Source organism: Perissodus microlepis, chromosome 1 (assembly GCF_051167445.1).
Source record: "Perissodus microlepis isolate ML-2025 ecotype Zambia chromosome 1, ASM5116744v1, whole genome shotgun sequence".
Taxonomy (NCBI): Eukaryota; Metazoa; Chordata; class Actinopteri; order Cichliformes; family Cichlidae; genus Perissodus; species Perissodus microlepis.
This window is the reverse complement of record NC_140461.1, coordinates 12,915,756-12,941,753: the sequence shown is the minus strand read 5'-3', so window position 1 is coordinate 12,941,753 and position 25,998 is coordinate 12,915,756. Positions and strand designations below refer to the sequence as shown.

The 25,998-nt window shown below is 40.2% G+C and overlaps 1 protein-coding gene across 3 annotated transcripts; it reads left to right on the top strand.

The window, feature by feature from the left end:
* Nucleotides 1–1,864: 1,864 nt before the first annotated feature.
* On the top strand, nt 1,865–24,791 carry esrp2 (epithelial splicing regulatory protein 2). Of its 3 annotated transcripts, XM_084930529.1 has the most exons (16): nt 1,964–2,285; nt 2,755–2,883; nt 9,403–9,516; nt 10,020–10,134; nt 10,661–10,756; nt 11,725–11,779; nt 12,296–12,406; nt 12,983–13,115; nt 13,392–13,434; nt 15,911–16,212; nt 16,805–17,038; nt 17,382–17,580; nt 19,741–19,945; nt 20,109–20,304; nt 21,317–21,417; nt 22,108–22,221. In XM_084930529.1, exons 1-15 carry the CDS (start codon nt 2,154–2,156, stop codon nt 21,401–21,403), a joined length of 2,151 nt encoding a protein of 716 aa, XP_084786655.1. In that variant the 5' UTR covers nt 1,964–2,153; the 3' UTR covers nt 21,404–21,417; nt 22,108–22,221. The 3 variants fall into 3 exon arrangements, with proteins under 3 accessions (XP_084786646.1, XP_084786655.1, XP_084786664.1); XM_084930520.1 differs by lacking the exon at nt 22,108–22,221 and adding an exon at nt 1,865–1,953 and having other exon boundaries at nt 2,133–2,285; nt 20,109–21,435; XM_084930538.1 differs by lacking the exon at nt 21,317–21,417 and having other exon boundaries at nt 22,108–24,791.
* The last annotated feature ends 1,207 nt before the right edge of the window (nt 24,792–25,998 follow it).

Below are 25,998 nucleotides of genomic sequence, written 5' to 3'. Positions count from 1 at the left end.
ATTACTGCATGCTTACCACATTTAAGTTAGGTTTCAGTCTCTGCTATATAATAATATTGTGTAGTGTGAAGGTTTTTCCAAGAAAACCTGGCTTATACTAATAAAGCCGCATGAACAAGCAGGGGTTTTTTGCTATTCTTTTAAGTCATACTTACCTTACAGGACAAGACTTGCCACCTGGTACATCAGAGCCGCCAGTCTCTTTCAAAAAATGTACACAGAAGTGTCAAAGGTTTTAGCGCTGGCTTTCTGGAAGGTCATCCACTTTACAGCCTATGATAAAAGTTATGCCAAAGCACATTATTTAGGAGGATATTTGGAGTGTGAATGTGACATGTTGTCTTTCTCAACTTTTTCACCAGTTACACCTGCTGAAAGGAGTTAGCTTGTGACTTTACTGTCCGAGTCAGTCTACATGCATAAGCATGCCCTCAGTATGATGTAATGAGGATAAATGTTCTTTGCTGTTGTGTTGAAATATCATTATATGTCTCAGATTTCAGCGTTTTCCAGAGTGTCCCTTAAGTAATCGGACTGGTTTGGCTGGAAATAGTGATTCGACATGAGAAAGGAGACACAAGGAATTACTCTTGAGATAGGGGAGATTTATTTTGAGTGAATGGACATGAAAAGGCAAAAAGCCTTGCATTCAATGCAGTTTGTTGGCCCATAGCAGGCAGAACAGGGAGTGTCAGTAGCAACAAAACCTTGGATTTCTGGGAACTGGGCCAAAGACTGGTGAAAACTTCACTGCTATTTTGAAGTACCATATTTTCTGGCGACAAATACTTTCTATTGACAGGTACATGCAGCGTATAACAATACAGTGGGATTTTAGAGGGAAGAATATGGATCACAAGCTGGAAATGTAAAGTACAGTGCTAATTCCACTGTTCTTCCTTGTGGTAGAAGTTCCAGGATGTGTCCTTTTGTTTTGTTCTTAATTTTTCCATTTGCCCTTTATTCATCCCTTCATTTACTACTACCGTTTACCCAAAACTACATTACAATTAAGAAGCCTACAGAAGCAATAAATCTTTCTTTTGCCTGAGGCAAATGCATGTTGTTCTGTACACAGATTTTTTTTCTGTGATCTCCATGTTTACAGGTTTTCATTCTGGAAGTGAAATAACATTATCTGAAGACAAGGAAGCAAACAGTGAAATGATAAGTGTGAATTTGTGTGCAGAAACACTTTCGTTGTATCAAAGTTCCACATTGGCATAAACATGTAGTGTCTGAACACCTTTTTAGAGAATAAACATGCTGGAGTATTTTCTGTCACCGTGCCCACTGACTTACAGCTGGAGCAGAAGTCCCTAACTAACTGTTCTTACCCTAGTCACTTTTGAGATCAAGTTTGACATGGGTTAAAGCAAATGTCTGGACAAGATGTGATCCAAATGGCCCAACACCTGGCACATGAAGGGGTTGTTTTTAGATTATATTTTTTGCAAATTCAGGTAGCACAAAACTAATTTTAATGGAAATGCACAGAGTTTGTCCCGCAGTTCAGTTTCTCTTTAATGTACCTTTATGTGCGTGTATGATTCTGTTCACTTCTTTTCCACTATCACCGTGAGACATCTGCAGGTTGCCCGGCGTGGTCTGCACAGCGTACGCGTAAGCCTCATGGAGCGTCGCCCTGTTTTGTCTTCCACATACTTCCGGATTTAACAGCACCAATAAGCCAATGAGATCACAACACTCACCTCAGCGTCCCGCCCTCACCTTTGCGAACCAGCCAATAGAAGACGCCCCCGGGGCTCCGCTCGAGCAAAGGCCTAGCCATACAGGTAACTCGGTGAAAAAAATAGTAAGGCGAGGAAGAAAAAAAAAAAAAAAAACCTCCGGGCTTGTTATGGCGTTCGTGTGAAGGAAACACGGATTTCCACCCTTCTTTACCAGTTAAACCAGTATCTCTGGATAGAACACACTCAAGTACTGCAACAGGTAGAGTCTCTGACCGCAAAGTCTTCCGTGGCTCCTCTGAAAATAATCTCCCCCTTTTTTTCTTTCTCTCTCCGTTTATCTCAATTGAGTTTCCAGCTCTTTTGTTCGCTCTTCTTATCACTTGGAAAAGGTGAACCCTCGTGTTATTTTTTTTATTTTAATCTTTGCTTTAATTGTAGTTTTTACCCTTGTGGTCCCTGATGGCTTCGCACAGTGATACTCTGGTGGTGTTCTTTGGGGCAACAGCTGGTGAAAATGGGGGTAAACTGGGTTCGGATGAGAGGGAAATAATTCTCTTGGTGTGGCAAATTGTGGATCTACATGAGAAAAAGGTACGGACCTTTCTGACCCCTTCGTTCGTTGTACGGTTTCTTTTGTATTCAGAGTGTTTGTGGCATAGTGTCTACCTGTAGAGTCTGACATTTAAATCAACATGGTGTGCTCTCTGAAACCGTGTGGAGCCCGCTTGTCTTGTTATGCTAGCTAACGCTACAACTGCCCGTCGTTAGCGCACCTTTTTAACAGGTGTGCGACCAAATTTGAAAGAAAAAAAAAAAAAAAAGCAGACAAAAATGGGGGGAAAACGCACCTTTTTGGTTTAATATGTCAGCTTCTCGATGTAAACGACGCTTTATTGACAATTGAGTGCTTTTTTTTTGCGACTGCATTGTCAATTCTGTTTTGTTTGTTTTTAAACAATTCATTTCCTGTATGTGGGGGACCTTTAATTTGCTATAAGTGAGCATATTTTTTGTCATCAAACTGTATTCCTACGCCATGAAACGCTAAATGCTTTCACAGGTCGGGAAGCTTCATAAATGTTTTGTCAAGCCGGACACCTTGGAGCTGACAGACCAGTGTAAAGAGGAGACTGGGCTGACTGTGGACGACATCGTCAAAGCTGAGCCACTGGACGAAGTTCTGCAACAGGTTAGTCTCACTGGTCTTTTCAGGTGCATTGGGAAACTTGAAGTGATGCATACGGGTATGAAAACCACAGCAGCTGCTCATTTTGTGGGAAACCCAGAAGCTTATTAAACCCACAAAACTTTCTTCTGGCAGGTTTTTGCCTAGAGCGTGATGCGATATGACAAGCCTGACTGGGTATTAAGCTGTAAGCTAGAGTAAGGAGAGTCAAATTTCCCACATGATCTTTTTGTTTTTTAAAAGTGGTGTTCCACCTGGTTGAGATGTGTCATTGGTTTAGCCCTGACAGTGAAACTCTGCTGATGGCTTGCAGGAGCTCAAGAGCTATGATGGGGCAGAGCCTCAGGCGTCTGGAGATAAGGAGGAGGAGTCGCAGGTCTAGTCTTGCCCTGGCCTCATGTATGCTGTAGACATCTGGAAAGCAGAGTGTTTACCTGGGACCGCACCTCTGTTTTAGGCAGCAGCACAGGCAGGAGGGTGGAAGCTTTCAGGTTGTGGGCTTCATCTTTAGCACCTGGTTACAACACTTCTTTATAACCAAGATGTAATATTTCCTCCCTTGGTCCCCACTGTCTGGAGGTATATGTTGGCAAAAGTGCTTATGTTGCCAAACATGTTTTTTCCAACCACCCTTGAAAGGAGTGTGTATTTACACTGCATGCAGTATTCCTGCCCCTCCAGTAGTTTATACTTTAAAAACCTCTCATTATCACGGTGAAGCAATATGTTGGTGTTAATGTTTGTGCTGTTGTGGTCTGATTGCAGGTCTGTTTGGGTTTTAGCGTTGTTGTTTTTATTGCTTCTTTAATTCCTTCTGAAAATTTGAAGCAGTGACGCTCCTGGGATTATTATACCCACCGTGTAACATTCCACAGTTTTCATTTACATGCTGATGTACATTCAGGTCGCCCAAGACATCAGCTTCAGCTACTCCAGCTTAGATTGTGTGCTGAACCTTCAAATATTAACCCAAGCAATCAGTTTGGTCTTTTCATACCTTTGTCTCACTGGTTGCGTTCTCTCTCTGCTCGTCACTCAGAGATAAGTGTTACCCTTGTTGATAGGGGGAAGAGAAGAAAACTGACATTTTTCCAGATATACAGTCTAGAAGCTGTTTGGCTCACGTTTAAAATTAAGAAGTGATGTCCTACTCCGACTTATAAGAATTGAGGGAAACGAGCAGTTGCCTTTTCTTTTCTTTTCCTTTTTTTTTTTTTTAAAGTGGTGGGCTTATGGTATTGACCTGTGTGGTCAGAGCACCCAAGGACATGTGCTGCATTTCTTTTGTGAAAGATTGATCAAGGTAGAGAAGCCTGGAGAGATTAGCAGGACTGTTTAAAACTTTGCTCCCATACATTTTGGTGCAATCTGCAAAACACTGTCAAAACTTCTATTTCTATCAGTCACTGTATGTTAATTTTCCTACACAGAACAGACTGATATGTTTTGCATGATGCTTTACCATTGCATACAAAAAGCAGCACAGTAAAAAAAAAAAAACCCACAGGATATACCGTACATCGTTCTATTTCAAGGTGTAGAATAGATATAAGCATATGTAGGCATTTTTCAACCCTATGTTTGCAGCTCAGCAAAATTATTTTAACCTCTATGTGGTTGGTGAGCTTTCAGTTTCCAGCAGTGCAGGTGCACTGGGTATAGAAACTTGTCACACTTGTCTTTTTTTCCTTCTTTCTTTTTTTTTTTTTTGATACCAAACAAATGTACCAGGCTGCTGTCAGAACAGGTTTGTGTGGAACACGATAGTCCAAAAATATGTGTAGGTCACTGTAGCTGTAACACTTTTTACAGTGTAGTTTGCATATCACACCTGCAGGCCACTCATGTTTTTCAGAATAAATTTGTATTTAGCTGTAACGAAGGTATTTCTGACTGTGAGGGTGTGGGTTTGTTCAGCTTGCAACACAACGTGTAGCGTGTTTATGAAAAATGTCATGTGATGTGAGACTGTATCTACATTACTGTGAAGCTGAAATATCACATTCGTATGCAGTCACGGCATATAGAAATGTTTCAACTGTTTCAGAAATGTATCCAGTAATCCAGGTTAATAACATTTGGTTCTCACTTACAAAGGCAGCCAAGTTGTAACATGCTTCTTATGATGAATCACACGAAAGAGTCTCGCACACAACCAGGATTTGAATATTTCAGCAAAAAGCCTTGTAAAGTTGACAGATTTGTGCTAACACAAATAGTTATGCCTATTCATCATCACAGCTCTGTTACTTCTGCTGGGTGTGTCTAAATCAAACATGCCGTTAATTAGTATGTGAAAGGAAGACTGTTTATTACAACAACTGCAGAAGGAAGATATTGAATATATTTGGATCCACTGCAGATCCTACAGTGAGTTTTCAGTCTTCACAGTGCAAGAACAAATAGAATTTATGCTTCTTATTATGTTATGCGCCCTCACGGCGTGCACTGATTTGGGAAGCCTGGTTTTGAACCCTTAAATTTTTGCTGGTGGCCATATTTGAACAAGACAATATAAAGCTAAGTTCAGCCAATATAAGCAAACTTGATTAGCAAGGCATTACATGTTGCAAATATAGGTACTATATTTGTGTGAAGTAACAGATTTCTATTAAAATATTAACATTTCAGCCACCTATACTAGAGGCAAACTTCTAGGATGGGCTTTACCGCACACAAAGCCTACTTGACATCTTAACTTCAGCAAAAATTGCATTAAAATGTTCTAAAAAGCAACAACACACAAACAGAGTCAAGAAGTCAAGTTTTGTGACTCGATTTAGCTGAGGTGAGGCCGGTCACTGACAGTATTCACCTTTCAGACCAAGTGGTCATGCTGTTAATAATTAATGTTTTAACCATTTTACAAATTAAACAGCTGACGTATATAAAAATTCAAGGGAAACTGGCTGTAAAGTTTAAAATCAAATGTTTAAAGTTGGGCTTTATCTGTTTATTTATTCATTTCAAGTATTATTTCAGTTTTTCTATTTTATGTGTAATATGACAAAGTCTAAGCTGACAGGGGGAAGAAAATATAATAAAACGATGCAGCACAAATAGAAAAGCACAATGTGTTTCCAGCTGCTGCACCTGTAAGAAACAACAAAAGGAGGAAAAAACATACCTAGAACATAGAACACAAAAAATGGAAAGTTGGGCATTTTAACAGAAGTTAAAGACACTGATTTGCCTTCAGGGCAAGCCTTAAGTGGCCATTTAGGGGAATTACACAAATTCGTGTGACGCTACTGCCTTGGCTTCATTTTCCAGCGAGCTGCCGCACAAATTGGGCTCTTGTAGCTAGTAGAGCTCATAGTAGGGTGATCACTTGTGAAGGAGGGCAAACTAGCTTTATAGTAACACATAAATTCTGATTACTGTTGTAAAACATCTCCCCTGTGATTTTTGGCCTATAGTTGCAAACAGTGTGAAGACCATGTCACGTGTTCGGTGGTGTAAGCGTGTTGAAAGTTTCCCAAAGATATTGCTAGGACACTCCCAGCCGCTCTTATCAGAGGTTGTTTCAGTCACCACCACCTTACCTCACCTCTACATACAAACAGTCCAGCTACAGTAGAGCGCAAACTCTGATAGGACTATGTTCAAAGGCCACTTCCTCCCACTTATCCATGAAAAGTGCTTTCAGAGGAGAGTGAGACGCAAAGTTGCACCATTAATGTGCAAAATGATTATAGTTAACTAAAAGTAAACTTAAAAACTATTTGTGAAAAAACATTTTAGCTGAAAAATTAAAAAAGTTGTTCAGAGCCTGAGAAGGTCTTTGAAGGTCATTCATTGAGACTTAAATTAAATTAAAAACTAAATTAAAACCAAGCATTTGACTGAGCAAATGGAAACTCAAGAGAAATGAGCAAAGCCATTCTGGAAACTGAAACTGAGCTAAAATTAAAAACAAAAAGTCAAAACAAAATAAAAATGAAAGCAATTAGAAATCACAAAACTATAACGTGTGCAACTTTAAAAATTTTCATCAAACAAATATTGTTGGTTCATTCAAACAAAGATAAATCTGCAGATTATAAAGGTGCATCACCAAACAACTGTGATATGGGTGATCACATCAGGACAGTAATGAACAGCCATTTTTGACAGGTTTGCTAGTGAGGAATAATGATCACCGAACTGGAGCGTGCTGCAGGCAGAATAAACACCAACAGTCCTGAGAAGAAAAAGACTTTAGCTAAATATTAAAAATAAAACCAGATTAATCTAGAAGCACTGGCCCTTTTTCAGTGGTCACTTTATGAGTTTGGCTCTTGTCTGTGATATCGCTGTTTGATTAATTTTCTGTTCTTCGTGTTTGCTCTTTTTAAACGTGGATTTTGACACTGTGGAGAGAAAGAGGGTGTGTCTCTACATCCTCTATAGCTTTTCTCTCAGTAATCCGGCTTTAGACAAAAGCAAAGGTGGAGCTGCATGAATGGCTGTGAGCAAATATTAGTGCTGTTATCGCTGTACACATGAAATAGTGCAATATGTATGGACTTAAAATGAGTTTCTAAGCTGATCTCTATAACTTTTTGTCTTTATCTTTTTTTTAAAATAAGTATACATAAACTGAATCACTCACACACACCTGAAGTAAAAAGTAACTTGCAAAAATGATGCTTTGCATCTTTGGGGGAGTTCAGCAGTTGTGGATTTAAGTTGCATAACTGTCTTTTCCTTTTGCATTTGCAGCCTATTTTGAGTGTAATGATTAATGCATTGACTGAAGAGGGTTTTCATCTTGATGAACAATGAATAGTAGAGTTACTTTTCATGTGGTTTGCATATCACCTGTAAACCACTATCTTTAAAACAACTCTGGGAATGGTTACGTAAATTGTTTGTGTATTTTTTTGCTAATTAGGTTGTGTATTTGTTTCATTCATAGCTGAGCATGTGGTTTCATGTTGCAATGACTCGTTTATTAAAAACTCTTACATGTTTCTGTCCATCCATCCTAAAACCCCTCTAATCTAACCCCGAAGCATTTCTTTCCTTGTTAGTAGATGCTGCCAAATAGCCCCCATATTTCTCCTTGACTTTTAAGGAGCAGGTCCCAACATGCTCTTGACTGTCTAAAGGTTTGTCGTACAAACCTAGTGGCCACCAGAAACTAGTCGGTCAATGAGATCCAGGTGGTCTAACTGGTATGGTTCAAAGATGATTTTGAGTGTTCTGGGTTTTCTTGACTGAGAAGATAAGAAATTACTTGTTTATTTGTTAATGCTATTCTCCAATATGTGTTCTGTTTTGCTTATGGTGATATTATCTGGAGCTACAGATCCCTGAAAGTTGGTTGGAGTCTGTTTGTCAAGTTTGCACATGAGTTAAAGCAGGGGTCCTGAGAAAACTTGACATTACGTTGACATTGTACCTATTTTGCAAGCTGAAAAGCCACAAACTGCTTTTAGAAAGGAGCCAAGCACTGCCTCTTTTTTCAGCTCCGACCTTTATTTTTCCTCTAATTCACCAGCCAGCCTCTAGTCCCCAGTATATTCCAAAAACGGTATAAGAGTAAATGGATTCCCTCCTGTATTGAAACAAGATAAAGATGATCTTAAATCTTGGTCAGGAAGGACAAATTAGTAAGGAAGAAGTTTATTTTTCTCAAGTTTTCTTTCCAAATTATTTTCCACAAGTATCCTAACTTTAAGAAGCCTAATGCTACCAACAGCAGCTTGCTATAAATCAAATGCTGTGTCAACAATAAGTGAACTCCCAGCTTTATGAAGCAGCATGAAATGGTGGGAAGCCAAACAAAGTTTGAAACATTTAAATGTTTTTCTCATAATATGGTGGCCAAAACGGTATGAAAATGTGATGGAAAATTCGATTGCAACTATATTGCAAGTGATTTGTTTTTCTGTACAAGAGGTGCCCTGTATTGGCAGTTAACTGCTGCCAATACAGGTTGACAAAATACAAGGAAGGGGGCTCAATAAATGTTGTAGTTAAAAATAAGCATGGCTACGTTGGAGGTGATGGTATTTGGGACTGGGTGGCGAGGCCATCAGTGTTTATGCAAAGTGGAGACCAGCAGGTTTGACTTGTATGGGTTGGGATTTTAACTCGTCTGGCTGCTACTGTACAAAGAGAAAACTGTGGTGCTGGTGATCAGTGCTGTAATAATTCCTCCCTTTTGTCTGCTCCCTCCCTCACTGGGCAAACACTGAAACCTGTTAGACGAGCGTCGCTTGTAATGAGAAGGAGACAAATGTCAAACACAACACCACCTTCACTTTTCTGTCTTTAGATCTCAAGTACACTAACAGATTCTCATTTGTACACCGTAGGTGACGCAAGCGGAATGATTTTAAGTCCCACTTTATTTTGGATTACTTCCCATTAGCTTTTCTTCTCTCTTGCTCTTTAAAATATACTTTTAGGCAATTTAAATATGGTGCCATTTCAATCACAGTTCTGCTTTTTTTTTTTTTTTTTGTGAAGGATAAAAATACTCCAGTCAGTCTTAAAGTGGCCTTTCTCCTTCCTCTCTCTGTATCTGTGCAGTTCCAGCAGTCAGTGTCATCAGAAGTAAAATGCCTTGGCAGGACCACGTACACACTTTGTGTGGACAGTCCCCTTGTCATTCGTCAGGCCCTCCACCCAGAAGCTTCCAAAAAGGTGATTATTTCCCTCTGTTGTTCCATAAACTGGAGACACATAGAGAGTAAAATATAAAAATATAGGATTTTAGAAATTTTTCCAGTATTTTTTAAATATTTGAAACAAGTCTTATGAATCATGACTCAATAGTAGAAAATACTGGCTTTGTAGAATCAATGTTTGTTTTATATATATATATATTGTTGCCCTACCCATATTTCCACAACAAAAAACAAACTAGATTTTTCCCTTTGATTACTTCAGTTCAGTTTTATTATAGTTTGTAATAAATTGGTATGCACTGATTTCGTATTACTAACTAATTATAGCCATTTGACTTACATTTACCTCCTATTCAGTAGCACAGTGTGATGCTAGTGTGCACATACCCTCTCCATCCAAATTCTCTCCTCTTCAGCTGCTTGTTTATTAGCATCCTGCTGTATCCAGTTTCCATATCAGATTTCCAAACCATCATTTTGCTGCACTAAGTAACTTTCTTTTTGTTTGTTCCTATCCAGAATCTGGTCCTACCTGAATGTTTCTTTTCATTTGTGGATGTGAGAAAGGAGTTTCACAAATGCTGCCCAAATGCTGGCCCTGCGCAGAAGCTCACACTCACCTCGATGTTGGAATGTATCCTTTGCTAGCCTGTCGTGGCTCAAGAGTTGGCGTCTTGTAATTGGAAGGTTGCCGGTTCGAGCCCTGGCTCAGACAGTCTCAGTCGTTGTGTCCTTGGGCAAGACACTTCACCCGTTGCCTACTGGTGGTGGTCAGAGGGCCCGGTGGCGCCAGTGTCCGGCAGCCTCGCCTCTGTCAGTGCGCCCCATGACAGCTGTGGCTACAATGTAGCTTGCCATCACCAAGAGAGTGTGTGTGTGTGTGTGTGAGAGAATGGGTTAATGAATGTAGTGTAAAGCGCTTTGGGGTCCTTAGGGACTAAGTAAAGCGCTATACAAATACAGGCCATTTATCATTTACCATGTCCACTGAAATAGGACATTTTATAATCCTAAACAATCCTGACAAATAACAGAGTTGTAATAACAGAGTGTTTATACTTTTCTGAAATACTATATAATAGTTTAGCAAGTAAAAGGTAGTAAAATATCAACATGTAGTCAGAATAAAAACTGGGATGCGGCCTTAACTCTGTGTGCAGATGTTGGTCTCCCTGCTGTGTCAGAGGAGTCGATAGGGGTGAGGGAGGTGAGGAGCATGGTGCAGCTGACGCTCTGCATACTGGCTGAGCCCCACAGTAAGTAATGACAGGCCTTCTATCTCAAGTAACCTCACACTGAACAAGATGCTTAATACCTAGTAGCTGAAACTAAATTAGGCACAGAAAGAAGACAAACTGACCGATAGGAAGAGCAGTGAAGTGATCAAGGAGATTGTACTTTGTGTTAACACACTATGACTACCTTTGATATAATCAGAACTGTGTCTTTGCATTAGCCACAACAGGAAGAATATGGAAACTGGAAGCCCTCATGTTTATACAACAAACATTTAACCATGTTAATGTACATAGTGGAATTTTGTCATTTAATTTCTAACACTGAAATTACACACTAGCTAAATAGTCAAAGGAGAATGCTGCCGTTAAGGTTTTAACATCCTTTTTTTCTTCACATGGTTACTGATTTTATCCACGTGAACATACAGGTTCATATTCATACGATCACATGTTCAAAAAATACAAATGGCCATACTGACTGAAGAAAAATAACTTTAAATGCAGAAATAATCGCGTCATCTGAGCTAAAGATGTTATGACGAGTGAGCCTCTGTTCTTTTCTTTGAATTATCCCAACTACTAAACATACACCACACATGTGGAAGAAAGTAAAAGAGTGACTGTGATAGTTGGTTAATGATTAAACCGTGCCTTGATTATATTATTTCTATTTAAGGAACAAGTACTACTATTTTTTTTTTTTTTATTGTAACCCACTGTCAAAATGCGTGTTACAAAGTAGCACTTGTTTGTCAAAAGTTTTGTACATACAAGTAAAGTGAGGCAACATATGTAACAATGAAAACATGTCAAACTTTAAACTGAGCCAGAGCGCTCCGACTCTATCACTGTAATCACAGCCAAGTGTGTTTCTGGGTATTACAAGTTTGTGTTGTGCTCCTCTCTACATGAGAGGGAGCATTGGACGTGCGTAAGCCAAAAACACATCCCATAATATAATGCCGTTTTGCTTTTTCTTTTTTTAGATCACAAATTCTCCTGTGTTGAAACAGTGAACTACAAGTTTGACTCAGGCACATGGTATGTATCGACCTTCAACACAAATATTATCTCAGTCCATCTCTGTGTAGTTTCTTGCCACACCTGCAGCCAGGCAGTGCTGTTTAGTCTGACAACCCCCCTCGACCACATTTGGGTCTCAGACCTCTCCGGCTCTTAGCATTGATTACAGCAACAAGGAAACCACAAGTGTGTTATTAAACCTGTCCAACTTTGCCATCAAGTGCTTACCAGGATATCTTATAGCAGAGCACCAAATCCTGCTGTTCTCAGAAAACCAAAAGCCTCTCACCTCGACAACCTTCTGACATTTAATCATGGGAGTGTGTTACTGTGTTTAGCACTTACTCTGCGTGGCCTCTTGTCTACTCGATCTGTTTAAACGCAATAAGAATCAAGGTTTTTCTGTTTGTTTTCCCTAAATCCCAGTCATTTCCAACAAGGCTTTGAATATTCTGCACACATTATTTTATATATATAAATAAACTATTAATAGTTTTATTTATTTAAATTTTCCCCACATGGTGTTTGGTGCAGCAGTAAGACTGAGCCGGTGGACAGTGAGGCTGTGATCAGAGCACGAGGGCTTCCATGGCAGTCCTCAGACCAAGACATTGCTCGCTTCTTTAAAGGCCTCAACATCGCCAAGTACGTTGGATTTTGTGCTCATCTATCAAAATGTCTTTTGAGCTTTTAACATGTTAGTCACAGAATTTGTCAATGTTTGCAGTTAGGGGAACTTTATTCTGTTACTCTTTCCTTTAAAGTACTTTCCAGATTATGAAATGCTTTTAAAGCCCAATGGAAACCTGACCTTGTTGAAACAATTGCTGTGTCCAAGTACAGCCTAATCTTTGCTAGTCATCTTTTTAACATCCACTGCTACACTGTTAAAATGATTTCTAGAAATATTTCTGTTATTATGCTTTTTCTGTCTGAGAGTCTGACATGCTATGCCTTCACAATATACTGGCAGCAGCCAATCTGTTCACACAGAGCTAAAAGACTGGAGGCATAACAGATGTTATATTAACTGCCAGATTACAAAATACTAGTTTTGCTGAATTAATGACTTAGTCAGGCTTTGTTAGAGTTTTTGATGGCGATGACATGAAAAGACAGTCACGGTGGTAGAAATTTAAGATGGAGAAGATTTTGTTTGAGAACCCAGCAGATATAGGTAATTGTCCCTTGCATTCATTTATCGGTGCCCTTGTGTTTCAGGGGTGGTGTGGCGCTGTGTCTTAATGCTCAGGGCAGGAGGAATGGCGAGGCCTTAGTTCGCTTCATCAACTCTGAACACCGAGACCTGGCATTGGAGCGCCACAAACACCACATGGGCAGCCGCTACATTGAGGTGAGGTTCTCTCAGTTCAATTGTGCCTCCATGGTGTAGTTTTTTTGGGGGGGAATTTTAAAAAAAATCTGCTTAGAGTCCTCTTTTGATGTCATTAAGAAGTCGAGCTGAATGTGAGATTTAATCAAATTAATACCATCAGTTTTATGAAGGAGTTTTGTGACGTGATTTTTCTTCTTTCCTTGCTTAAAAGTTGGGTGTTTGACGTGCCTATTTGATTTTTGCCTGAAATCATAATCACATATTCATATTAAGTTTTCATCTCGTGTTTTTCAGGTCTACAAGGCCACAGGAGAGGAATTCCTCAAGATTGCTGGAGGTCAGATTTCAGGGTTTTTTCTCTCTTTCTTTTTCTCCTCTCACCTGACCATGATTACATGGTCATACTGAAAGACTTTCTCAGTGTGAGGTAGCATTTTGTTTCATGGCTTTCCTGCACTTTTGAAAAAAGAAAAAAAAAACACCCTCTCGCATCTGTAAAAGTTCACCACTTTGCTCTCTTAAAAGAAGGAGAGAAATCTCCTCTGTGCTCTAACTCTCCTGTTACCTGTGTGTTTGCCTCATCCCAGTGGCTCCCTTATCTCAGACTAATGAAAGGCGCTTTGTGAGGTGTATCCCCCACAGCCCCCATCCCTTGCTAATCTCCCCTTCCCTAGGCCAACCCCTCTGAGGCCACTTGGAAAGAAATTTTATTCTGGGCTAACAGCAGTTCACCTGTTCTGTTCAGTTTAGCCTCCGGCTCCATTCCCCCTGAGGGAAAGAGGGCCGTCGCACAGTAAAAGGACCAACTCGGTGCTAACACAAAAGGGGTGTGAAGAGACAAAGGCATGGCCCGGGGCCTGAGAGGAAGCCAGTAGTAACACAAGGGTAGAGATAGCAGTCAAAAGAAGCACAGCCGCTTGCAGCAGAGAACTTACACTGGCTGCTTGTTAGACCCTGGACTTTAGTCAGTGGGTTAAGAATCAATACATATCGATAGCACAGTGAACTTTAAGCAAACAGTGGAGAAGCAGACACAATGCATGATAAATGAAAGCAGTAAACAGATGTGTAGATTAAATTGTTTCATTGTTTTGGATGTAAAGCTTGAAATTGAAAGATCTAACATTTTTCCATCCTCTGCAAAAATACCTTTAGGCTGTCGATCTGAGTTTACTGAGTAAAGGTAGAAGAAACAGGGTCAATAAAGAAGAAATATTAAAGCCATTGAACCAAAAATTATATTAACCTGATCACATGTCATATAAAATTAATATCTGGAGATGAGTCATTTAAATTCTTGATCTGATTAGTTGTGAAGTTTCTTTTTTTTCTATGTACTTTTATACTTTCTGCATTTGTTACTGCACATTTTATAAATCTTATTGTTATAATGTAATGCATAATGCAATTAAACATACATTATGCATTATGCCAGAAGGAATTATTTGGAAATTTTATAATTGACTTTGTGGTGGAACAAGACCATTTGTGTCTGTAAAGCTTCTCTTTAAAGGCTGGTCCAAGTAAATATAGCCTCTTTTTGCTGTTTTTTGTCTCACACCCAAACTGATCTTGCCCTGAAGTACACCAAATGAGGGACACAATTTACAGAAACTGTAAACCAAAGAGAAAACTTTAACTTGGTTAAGTTAAATCTGCCCGTGGGCAACGCTGGTCAAAAGTGTCAGGCTGGGCAGCCTCCTTAACAATTAACTTCATTTAATAAGATGTATGTAATTGTAACCTCATCTGTTTATCTTGAATAATCTTTTATTAACCAGTATCACAATTTCAAGCAGCTTAAGAGTTCTTCCTTAATATTTGCTGTTTTCTCCACTTTTGAATTAGATTTAAATTCTCAACATTAATGGGTGACCATAAAATTTAAGACACACATTCATATCCCTCTTACAATAAAATGTGACAGCTTAAGTTTCTTTAGAAGTCACTTTACAAATTATACATCACACATTAAATGGCTGCAAAATACAGGCATCTCTAGCATTTCTTTCAGCTTCATTTCTCTTAGCCAAGCTTGCCCCAAAGGTTTACATGTCAAACCCTGATTCCATACTAATTTATTGTGCATTAAACTGTACAGTCTGTCTTTGAGCACAGCACTGATCTGTGCTTTGTCTGTACGCCACACATGCAGAAACGAACTGCGTGCTGCATTACTTGTGTGCCTTTTCTACCGCAGCTTGTATTTTTGTTTATAGTTTAGAATGTAATGGATTGCAGGAAATGATACATTTCATTTCATCTGGAAATGTTGAAATTTTATAATTTGTGGGTGATAACATAAAATACCTTGATTTTTCAGATATTTAATATTGTAGACTAGCTGACATAATGGCATCTATAGGTTACTTAGTTAGTTGATCCACCACTTTGTTTTAGGCTGAGCTGAAATATGATGGCTTGCAATTCATGCTTCATGTTTGTTAAATCCTCAGTTTTCAGCTTTTCTTTGGGTCACTGGAATTGAATGATTGTCCTGACAGCAATTCAAAGAATTCATTAAATATATGGATCTATGCAACCAGAGGAATCACAGTCACACTTCCTGTCCCTTGGTTGCATTGTTACTGAGTCAAAAGTCTGATTTATGACTCAGCTTTGTGTTCCTAACTTGTGGACTGATAAACTATGACAAATGCAAATACTCCATATAACAAGATTTACTTTCAGGGTGGCTGTTAAAAGTAACTTAGTCAGCAGAGAGTGAATAGGACTTTTTGAGAATTAAAAAGTGATTTTTGGAGGTCCTATGGTGCAGCGAGCTTGATCCTTTCTGTCCTCTGTGACTCCAGGTACATCTAATGAGGTGGCCCAGTTCCTGTCCAAGGAGAATCAAGTGATTATCCGTATGCGGGGATTACCATTCACTGCCACACCACAGGACGTGTTGGCCTTCCTTGGTCCTGAGAGCCCAGTTACAGATGGCACCGAGGGTCTCCTGTTTGTTAAGTACCCAGATGGGCGACCCACTGGTGACGCCTTTGTGCTCTTTTCCTGTGAAGAGTATGCCCAGAATGCGCTGAAGAAACACAAACAGATCCTCGGGAAGCGTTATATCGAGCTGTTTCGGAGCACTGCAGCAGAGGTGCAACAGGTACGTTCTTCCAGTTGTGTGGCCTGAAAGTTTTTCTAGCTGTAGTTTTTGATGTAACAAAAAGACAACATATAACTGTTTGCGCTTAGATTCTCATTGTAATGCAAGAAAAACAACATGTGCTATTCAAAAAAAAAGAAGAAGAAAGTTTCCCGTGCAAGATACCTATTAGATGGGTTTGTGTTGTGTAATACACTTTCAATTGATTCTTTAGTGCTCTCAGAATAGCCTAAGAAAGTCGTTTTTGTGCAAGTGTGAGAGAAAGTGATGACAGTCACCATGGCCTGAGGTCCACAGCAGCTGTTTCCTCGGGTTTCCAAATAAATGGTGTTATGGCAACATAGAGAAGTGAGAAAACATAGTATCCAGAGTGCGAGGTATTAATAAATCAGACAATACTGGAGTTTGTGCAATACTATAGATGACAAAATCATTTGTACAATGTGTGTGTATATTTTTTTTTTAGTCACCATGACACTCTGTTACTGTTTATGTATTTGTTGTACATTTTTTAATGCTTCTTGCATATGCAGTCAAGATTCATTTATTTATTTATTTATTTATTTATTTTGTATGTGTCTGTGCTTTCCAGGTTCTGAACCGCTACATGTCCACACCTCTGATCTCCACACTGCCCCCTTCGCCAATCATGCCTGTCCCAGTCCTCACAACACCTCAGTTCCTTCCAGCAGCCAGCAGCACTCGCGACTGCGTACGCCTCCGTGGTCTGCCCTACACTGCTGGCATTGAAGATATCCTGGAGTTCATGGGAGAGCACACTGTTGACATCAAACCCCACGGAGTCCACATGGTCCTCAACCAACAGGTCAGCCTATTGGAAAGTCATGGGCCCAGGCATACTTGTAATATTAAAGCTCTATATCTTAATACTGTCTTTAAAAATAACAGCCATACAGCATTTTCACTTACATCTTCATCGCAAATCTCTAAAAATGAGAAAAAGTTTTTTTCGTTTGTTAAAAAAATGTTACCAAAATAAGACAAAGTTTAAAAAAAAAAAAAAAAAACTTGGGAGGGGTAATATTTGCGAGTCCAGAACAGCTCAATGTACTGTTAAAATTATTTTCCCCACAGATTTACTTACACTTCACACAAACACACATTCATTCACTCATTTGTTAATTGGATTTCTACCCCTGTCTGTGCAGGGACGGCCCTCTGGTGATGCCTTCATCCAGATGAAGTCACCTGACAAGGCATTTATGGTAGCCCAAAAGTGCCATAAAAAGACAATGAAGGACCGATATGTGGAGGTCTTCCAGTGCTCCACAGAGGAAATGAGCATTGTCCTGATGGGAGGAACTCTGAACCGGAGCGGCCTCTCCCCACCCCCCTGCAAGCTTCCCTGTAAGTCGAAAACACCAAATAAGGTCCACATAAGCAAGAGTTGCAGTAACATTTGGATGATGATGATGATGATGATGATAATAATAATAATAATAATAATAATAATAATAATAATAATAATAATATCTGAAAACCATGCTACCATGTTGGAAATTCTGCTTAATCTTTTCTGGTTTCAGCACTTCTCCACCAGATTAAAACATGCCAACACTGAATAGAAAGGCCAGTCTTGTACAAGGATTAAAGTCTCCCTAAGAATGAGCTGTAATAACACTGAATTCCTTTTTTTTTCCCCCCCAATAACACTGAATTTCATCATCTTTAAGTCACACTTATCAACATCTTAGCTTCAGCTGTACTTTGTTTAGTGGTGAGCATGTTAAATAGTGGTTAGTGAAAAGGTGCCTGTATTTGTGTTCAATCAGACTCTTGACCTCTGTAAACAAAACAAAGCCATAGGTCATATTCAAATGAAAGGTGAGGCCAGTGTGCAAGCGCCTTAAATCTGCATTCTTTTTAATTGGCAGCATAGGCGGAGTGCTCCAACTGCAAAAAGGTGCCCGGTTGTATAGAAGTCTATGGATAAACGGAGCTCATTCCCTTTGCTGCACATTTTCCTGATTCCTTTACAGACTCTGCTAGTTTCAGGTCATAAACCACAAGATTCATTTTGAAAATTATAGACATTATTAGTCATAAATGAGGACTTTCAGAGTATGGCTAACAACTTGTCAATCACAGGTCATTCATGCGGAGTCTTCGACAGTGTTGGGTGTAGTTCGTTCGTTCGTTCGTTCGTTCCAAAGCAAGTCTTCACTGTAATCACCTTACATTTGTCAGTAAGGCACTACACTAAATTCAACACTCACATTACAGTTACAGTTATGCTGCTACTTGCATTACAAAGGTTCTTAAGTTATTGGAACGCACGCTTATATACAACAACAACAGTTCTTTGCAAGCATCTGCACAGACAACACCAGAACCCAGTGCTTTACAACACTGCATCTGACACTTTACATTGTGTTTGGTAATGTAAGGATGGATGTAGCTCCTTGTCTTTGGAAACCCGTTCCACGAAGCTCTCTAAACACTACACTTCTGCTGGCCACATGACGATTGGAGGTAGCGACTGACACTGCAGAAAGTTGGTGACCTCTGCTCACTATGAGCCTCACCATCCACTGACCCCAGTCTTTGATTTTACATGGCCTACTGCTTCTTGGCTCAGTGGCTGTCGTTCCCAGTCACTTCCACTTTAACAGTTGACTTTGGAATATTTAGTAGTGTTGAAATTTCCCAGCTGGACTTGTTGCACAGGTAGCATCCCATCACGGTACCATGCTGGAATTCACTGATATAATGTAGCTGCTACTAGAAGTTATTTCGTTTTTTTTAATTATCAAATGTTGACACTTTGTGTTAAATTTGCTAAATACCTACTTAATAAAGGTTGTTTTGCTTTTTCGCCTATATCTTAACTAGAATTAAGAATTGGGGTAATATCTTTTTGAACATAATTTTACTCAAACTGACCCCAAAAATGCTAAATCTGCCAGAAGATCAGCAGTGCTGGTACCATGTTGCCTGACTAACACTGGAACTGCCCACAGCTTCGCACACGTAGTGGCTGTTTGTCTGTAAATAGATCTGTGCCGTCATTTGTGCGTGTTTACACTGCACCATGAAGGACACTGCGAGCTACGTAAATAAATTCTGATGGGTCTTTAGGGGGCTTTCAAGTCGTTTTTTTTCTGGCCTAGATCTTATTTTTATAGTTATGGTTTTAGTTTTTAGTTTTATAGTTGGGTTATAATCAGTGCATCCCTACATGTTTGACTACCTTAAAGGTGCAGTATGTGAAATGCTCTACTCAAAAAGGCCATTGTTGTTTCCTTTTTGTGTGCAGCAGCTGCTCTACATTTGTTTCTTAGTCTGATTTATTTTACCTTTCAGAGCCGTTTGAACGCTGACATCTAACACAATTTTGCAGTCCTAAGTTTGTCAACCGTAGGAATGTGTTGTGACATGTTTATGACAGCTTCTGCAGTTTATCCAGAGACAGTCGTGCAGCATGCTCAGTTGATTCATATACTTCACAGCACTTTACTTGTGGCAGGACTGTACACACACCTTACACATGCATACCTCTTTCTGTAGGCCTGTCTCCCCCCACTGCCTATGCTGCATTCCCCACTCCACCTGCCATTCTCTCTGAAGCTGCCCTCTACCAGCCTCCCCTGCTTGCCGCTCCCAGACCTCCTCAGACCACCGCACACAGCCCTGCTCACACTCTGGCGTACTACCCCCCTCAACCACATCTCTATATGAACATGAACATGAACTACACTGCTTATTACCCCAGGTAAGTACATTGTGATCTAAAGCACATGTCGAATGAGACAAACTGATAAAGGTCAAAGGTTAAACTGCAGCATCACAGGCTGGCAGAAGAATACAACTGTGAGGTGGCAATTTTAGTATTCATCATAACTTTGCTTTTCCACTTATTCCCATTTGCTCTCCAGCCCTCCAGTGTCTCCCTCCACAGTTGGCTACTTTGCAGCTTCACCCGCAGTGGCAGCAGCAGTTGCAGCTCAGCCCCACCATGCTGCAGCTGCCGCCTCTCCTGTATTACCCCAGCATGGTGCCCTGGTCAGGATGCAGGGTCTGCCCTACAATACTGGAGTCAAGGACATCCTAAGCTTTTTCCAGGGATACCAGGTCAGTACATGGAACTCTGAAATGAAAGCATGTTTTAATTCACAGGAAATGTGGAGCCATATACTTGAAAAGCTTTCTGTCTTGTATTTGGATGTATCAAGCTTTTGAGATAACGCCTTGAATAGTGACAGGATAATTGTTGTCAGTTTCTTGCAATAATTTGGTAGTTACTCTTCCCACAGTGGGGGAGTGCCACATGAAAGTTTCTAACTGTTGAACCACTCGGCACATTTGCTTCTGTGTTTTTATTGCAAAATTACACTACAGTACTACTCAATTAAAGGGACATGTGTGCACTTGTGCTCTTCCCCCCTCCTGTTTGCTTCCCGTGTCTAATGCCGCCAGTCCAAGTTAGGTGGAGTCCCCTGAAGCAGGTATGAACACTGATAGGTGTGGCATCAGACATTTCCCAAGATGGGGAGGGAGAGGGGTGGGGTCTGAGGTGTCATAGGGTGGTTGTTGTTGCTGCTGTTGTTGTTGGGGCAAAGATCTGCGGTCTGCTTTTGGTCTTCATGGTTCATGTGTTTTATAAATCTGTGCAAATATCAGGTTCAGAAAAATAAACTTGTTTTGAGTTGCACGCTCAAGATTGTTGGAAGTAGCAGAGGTGTGTGTGCGTGTGCGTGTGTGTCTGACTGTTGGCTGAACCATTGCAATTGTATCCCTGTTGGAGTGTGTTTTTCTGGCTACAATAGCTACTCTCACACTGGTCCTGGGTGAGAAAACTATTCCCATACCAACACTGGTATCCTTTACCACACACTCCCCTCACTAAACACTCTGTAGTTAAAATGACACCTACTCAGGTGTGTGTGTGTGTGTGTGTGTGTGTGTGTGTGTGTGTGTGTGTGTGTGTGTGTGTGTGTGTGTGTGTGTGTGTGTACTATGTTTTTCCTCCTTCAAATAACATATTTAGTAACATATTTTTCCCAAAACTGTGTACTGCCATGTGTGAAACAATGTGGAGGGCTCCCACCCTGACTGTGTGTCCGTCATTATGCTGTATCTGTAGTACGCCCCTGACGAGTACAGCGGCGTGGTTCAGATGAGCGAACAGGCCAGGAGTCTGATTCAGCCCAAAGAATGGCTCTGTCTTTAGGGACTCGCCCCAAGGTAAGAAGAGCCTCCGGACTAGAGAAGCGGAGTGCATGTCCTAGACTTGACTAACATCTTTATGTTTTGGCCGTCGCACGACATCAGATACAAATCCCTACTAGCTTTAAAATTGTCAACAAGTACTTCCAAGACAGTATTTAGACTTTGAATCACTGATGTATAAATTGCAGTAGGAGCTGATCATGATTCTGCACTGTTAAAGTGATCCAGCCTATTTCATGATGTCAATCATTACTTTTGGCTTTATTCACAAAAGAAAATGTTATGACTGTCTCCCTTTGTAATGCTGTGACATGTGATTGATAAAAGGCTTCATGGATTGTTGCTGCTGTCACTGCTGTTGTGATCAGTGGATTGATACATACCTGCATGCCTGAAGGAATGCAAGCTCTTTTGTTGCATTGAGCGGATTTTGGTGCAGGATCCGAATGCATGCAAACTAACCAATGATTGTGTTGCATCTAAACATGCCTTGTGGGTTTCAGGTCTCTGAGAACAGCATGTACTCTGCTTCTCTCTTCAAACTTTTTGTTGCTTTCTGACTGGACCGGTTTGATGAGATGGTCTTTTCCCAGTGCATTATTCCTCCTCTGCTTTGTGGGCTCCCCCTGGTGTTTTCATGCTCCAGTTACATTAAAAATACACTTACTGACTTCATCACTTTTCTTTTTTTTTTTTTCCCTGCAGCTTCAGCCAGACGCCGTTCTCATCTTGTATAACTTCAGTGGGCAATGCAGCGGCGAGGCCTTGATCACCTTCCCCAGTGAGGAGATCGCCAGGCGGGCTGTAGCCGAGCGCTCCAACCACCCCTTCTATGGGCAGCAGGTCCACTTGGCCTTCTGTAACTGACCACTAGCCCTCCATCTCCTTCCACCTCGCTCAATTTAGCATCCCACCAAAGAGCACTCTCCTGCAAACACCTCTTCAACCTCCGGTTATTACGATACTCTGTCAAACAGCTATTGCTCCTCTCATTTTTCCACGATCTGCTTTTCACACCTGACACTACTGGTCCTGGCACTCCTGAAGCTGCTGTTGGAATTTGAGCATCTACTTACGCTCAGATTTTCAGGTTCATGTCACATTGTGGATGTCATGTATAGCATTTCTATGTGTTTGCACCAACTGTAATAGCTGGTTGTGGAGAAGAGAGAGTAAGGAGTGTGGACAGATCATATCAGTGTCTGTACAAACCTAAATGTGGATGATTATTTAAATGCACACTGCATGTGTTCCCCATAAAACTGTACAGATATTCATCCTGGAATGCTTGAGGCTGTAAAAAACCAAACAAAAACAAAATACAAAAACAACCAACTTCTACACAGTCATTTTTGTATATTTCTAAATTTTCACTTTGCAGCAGTGTGGGATTTCCTGTGTGTTCGCTCTGTGCAAGCACAGCTGCGTGCATGCGTAGGCTTTTGTTTATTATCTGGTGGCCTGCAGCAGTGTATTTGTAACACTGAAAAGAGAAAAAGCCATAAAGTGTGACTTAGACTACTGAAAGAGAGTATAACTGTACACTTGTACTTGTAAACTGTCATGAATTAATTTGACATAACTTTGAGCTTCAGGGACTACTAGTTCATACACAGCTGTGCAAGAGGAGCAACTAATGCACAACTGTTTTCTATAAAAAAACATTTATGTACAACATACTGTCATCCTATTTAGACTTTTTCCAAGCACTACAGATTTCTTTTTGCTTCAGTCAGAGACTTGAAGAACTGAGTGTCTTTAACAGAGTAGCACAAGAAAATAATTATATTTTTATTAATGTCATTTCTTTACAAAAACTAAGATTTTGTTATCAAATGAACATGTGTTTCCTAAAGTTGTTTATAATTAGCTACTGTATGTCTTTTGTTCTTGTCTCCAGAATATTTATGTCTGTCTGTAGCATGCTTTAATTCCTACCAGAGTACTGTGTAAAGCTGCATGAGTTTTTCCTGTGGCAGGTCCTCTGACAGCTCACTTAGTTTTTCACCTTTACTGCGCCTACATCACCCAGAGTGCAATACTGGCCCAAAAGCGGCTAGGTCAACCTCTGGTGGCAGAGGAGATATTTCTTTTTGTAGCAAGTTTGAGACTTGCCTGAATTTAGATCTATGTATAGACTGTAAAGAATAAAAAGTGTTGACAATGATCTGTGTTAGTTGTTCTTATTTAGAGACAAATGCAAAAAACTGATTTCTAGTAACTTCTACTCCTGGTGTTTTTTGGGGGGTTTTTTGTTTGTTTTTTTTCTCAAAATGCTGATGTGTGATGTATTTCAACCTCTCAACATATTTTAGGCTACTATCAACCCACCTAGAGGCATTTGGATTATCACTTAAAGTAAGAGGCCATCTTGTTAGGTCCACTTGTTTACCTGCCTATAAATATTATCTAATTAGCCAATCAAATGGTAGCAACTCACTCCAATTGTGCATATAAGGTCAAGATGACCTTCTGTGTTGGTGTCATAAAGCTCCACAATCCTAATCCCCATATTTCAATCCAATAGAGCATCTTTGTGATGGTGGAACATCACAAAGATGGAAGATTCGCATTGCGGATGTGTAGCCGACAAACCTGCAGCCACTGTGTAACGCTGTCATGTCATGGGATCGAATCTAGTCTGTGGCCTTTGTGTGCAGTTTGCATGTTCTCCCCATGTCTAAGTGGGTTCCTCCACAGTCCAAAAATAGGTGTGAATGTGGGCATGAATCTCTGCCTTACCTCTGTGATAGACTGGTTACCTGTCCAGGGTATTGATAACTAGATAAGCAGAAGAAAATTGAATGGATCTATTCTTTGAAAATGTGCCATTAAAACACAGTAAAACAAGCCCAACCCTACCCTTAAGACTAGATGGGTTGATTACCTGTTACAGCTGAAGCGGTAAAAAGAATAAGCAACAAAGTCCTCTTGAATTTTAGAGCAACCCAAGCGTGGACATCAGAGATTCTCAAAAGAAACAACCCAACAGGCGACCTGTTGGCTCTAGACTTATTTCAAATTAAGAGCAGATTTAAAAAAACTAATTCTAGATGTGAGCTCTACCGCCAGCTGCAGCACGTTAAAGTTTCAGTAGATGGCGCCAAAGAACGGTTTCAATTTTTCACGTAGTTCTGGGAACCGAAATTCAGAGGTTCAAAAGTGTCAGAGCAAAAGGAAACGCGTACGTAGACGGACACATAACCACAACTGAAATGCGTTTCCTTCTTCAGTTTAATTTCGGGACATCTTTGGCACAGCGTGAGTGGAACAACTGTAGAGAGAGACGACACAAAGAATCAGTCTCTGCAGCAGCAGCAAATGTGGCAAAGTTTAATTTCGGGGAAAGTGGGGACATTTGCGGCTGAACCTGCACTCTTTCTGATCACTGAAATTAAAGGTGATTCGAAAAATGCTAAAATAAATAAATAAGTACGCAAATAAATGCACATCTGCTCAGTGCAGAGACCAGACTCCAGAAGGTCTTTTATGATATTAAAAAAAGAAACTGGAAAAAAAGCAAAACAAAAACTATAATGGTTTCAGAGAAAGTCCGGGACCCGAGACTTCGGCTTTGCAACCATATCAGTGCCCGTCCAATCCAACTGGTACCGCTACAAGTCACAGTCCCGGATCAGTTTTGCATCCGGGAAACAAAACCCTCCACGTGCTACAAAAAAATGAGTACACATGTTTTAATAGATCCTGGAAAACTGAGTAATTGCTTTGATGCTTCCACGACCTTTGCAGAGTGAACGTGCAGATCCACACAGACGGGAAATAAGTTTATTAGCGAATGTAAAACCCAGTCTGCGATTTCAAATGCGGACATTAACGCTTTATGATTACAGCTCAAGACATCGACTCAAGTTTACAAGATGAGACTCAAAAAGAGACGAGCTGATCGTGCTGAAAATCGATGCTGATCACCAGACAACTGAGTTATCAGCAGCTGGTCTGGGTAAAAAAGTAAGATGAGATGTTCATATGTGTTTCCTTTTATTTATCAAGTACAGTAGGCTGCTGTGTAAAAGTCTTGAGCCACCCCTTATTTCTTTATAGTTTCTCAGACAATCATTTCTTAAAATAGTCTTTAGTAGTTCTTCTGGCTTTCAAAGTTTCTGCTTTTTTCACGTATTTTCAGTCTGGTACTTGTACCTGACCATTTCCACGTGAATGTTTTCTTTGTTAAGCCGCTTAACACTCACCTATGAATCATTCAAGACAACAAAAGCAACCTAACCCAGATGAACCAGTGTTGTGTCTAAACTGGATACCTGAAAAAAGCCTGTGTCAAACCCCAAAACAAAAAAAAAAACTATCAACAGGAGATGAGCAGTATCTCTGAAAGGCATGTCCTTTCAGAAGGAGGAAATCCCAAGACCTGATGCAGGAGCTGAGAGATTAATCTGGTTCTTCAGTTCATCCACCTACGTTCACTGAAGCTTCATCAGAAATGGTCTGAGTGGAGGGATGGGAAGCTTGCCTAAGAGTGTTAAATAAACAAAACTAATATCAAAACACTGATGTTTAAGCCCACTGGAACTGTACAAACTGTGTTTTTGACTTATATATTGAACTTCCAGTTATGTTTAC

Coding starts and splice junctions, on each gene's coding strand:
- esrp2 (XM_084930538.1), top strand. CDS start 2,154: ATGGCTTCGCACAGTGATACTCTGGTGGTGTTCTTTGGGGCAACAGCT. Junction 2,884..9,402: donor TGGACGAAGTTCTGCAACAG/GTTAGTCTCACT, acceptor GTATCTGTGCAG/TTCCAGCAGTCAGTGTCATC. Junction 19,946..20,108: donor TACACTGCTTATTACCCCAG/GTAAGTACATTG, acceptor TTTGCTCTCCAG/CCCTCCAGTGTCTCCCTCCA.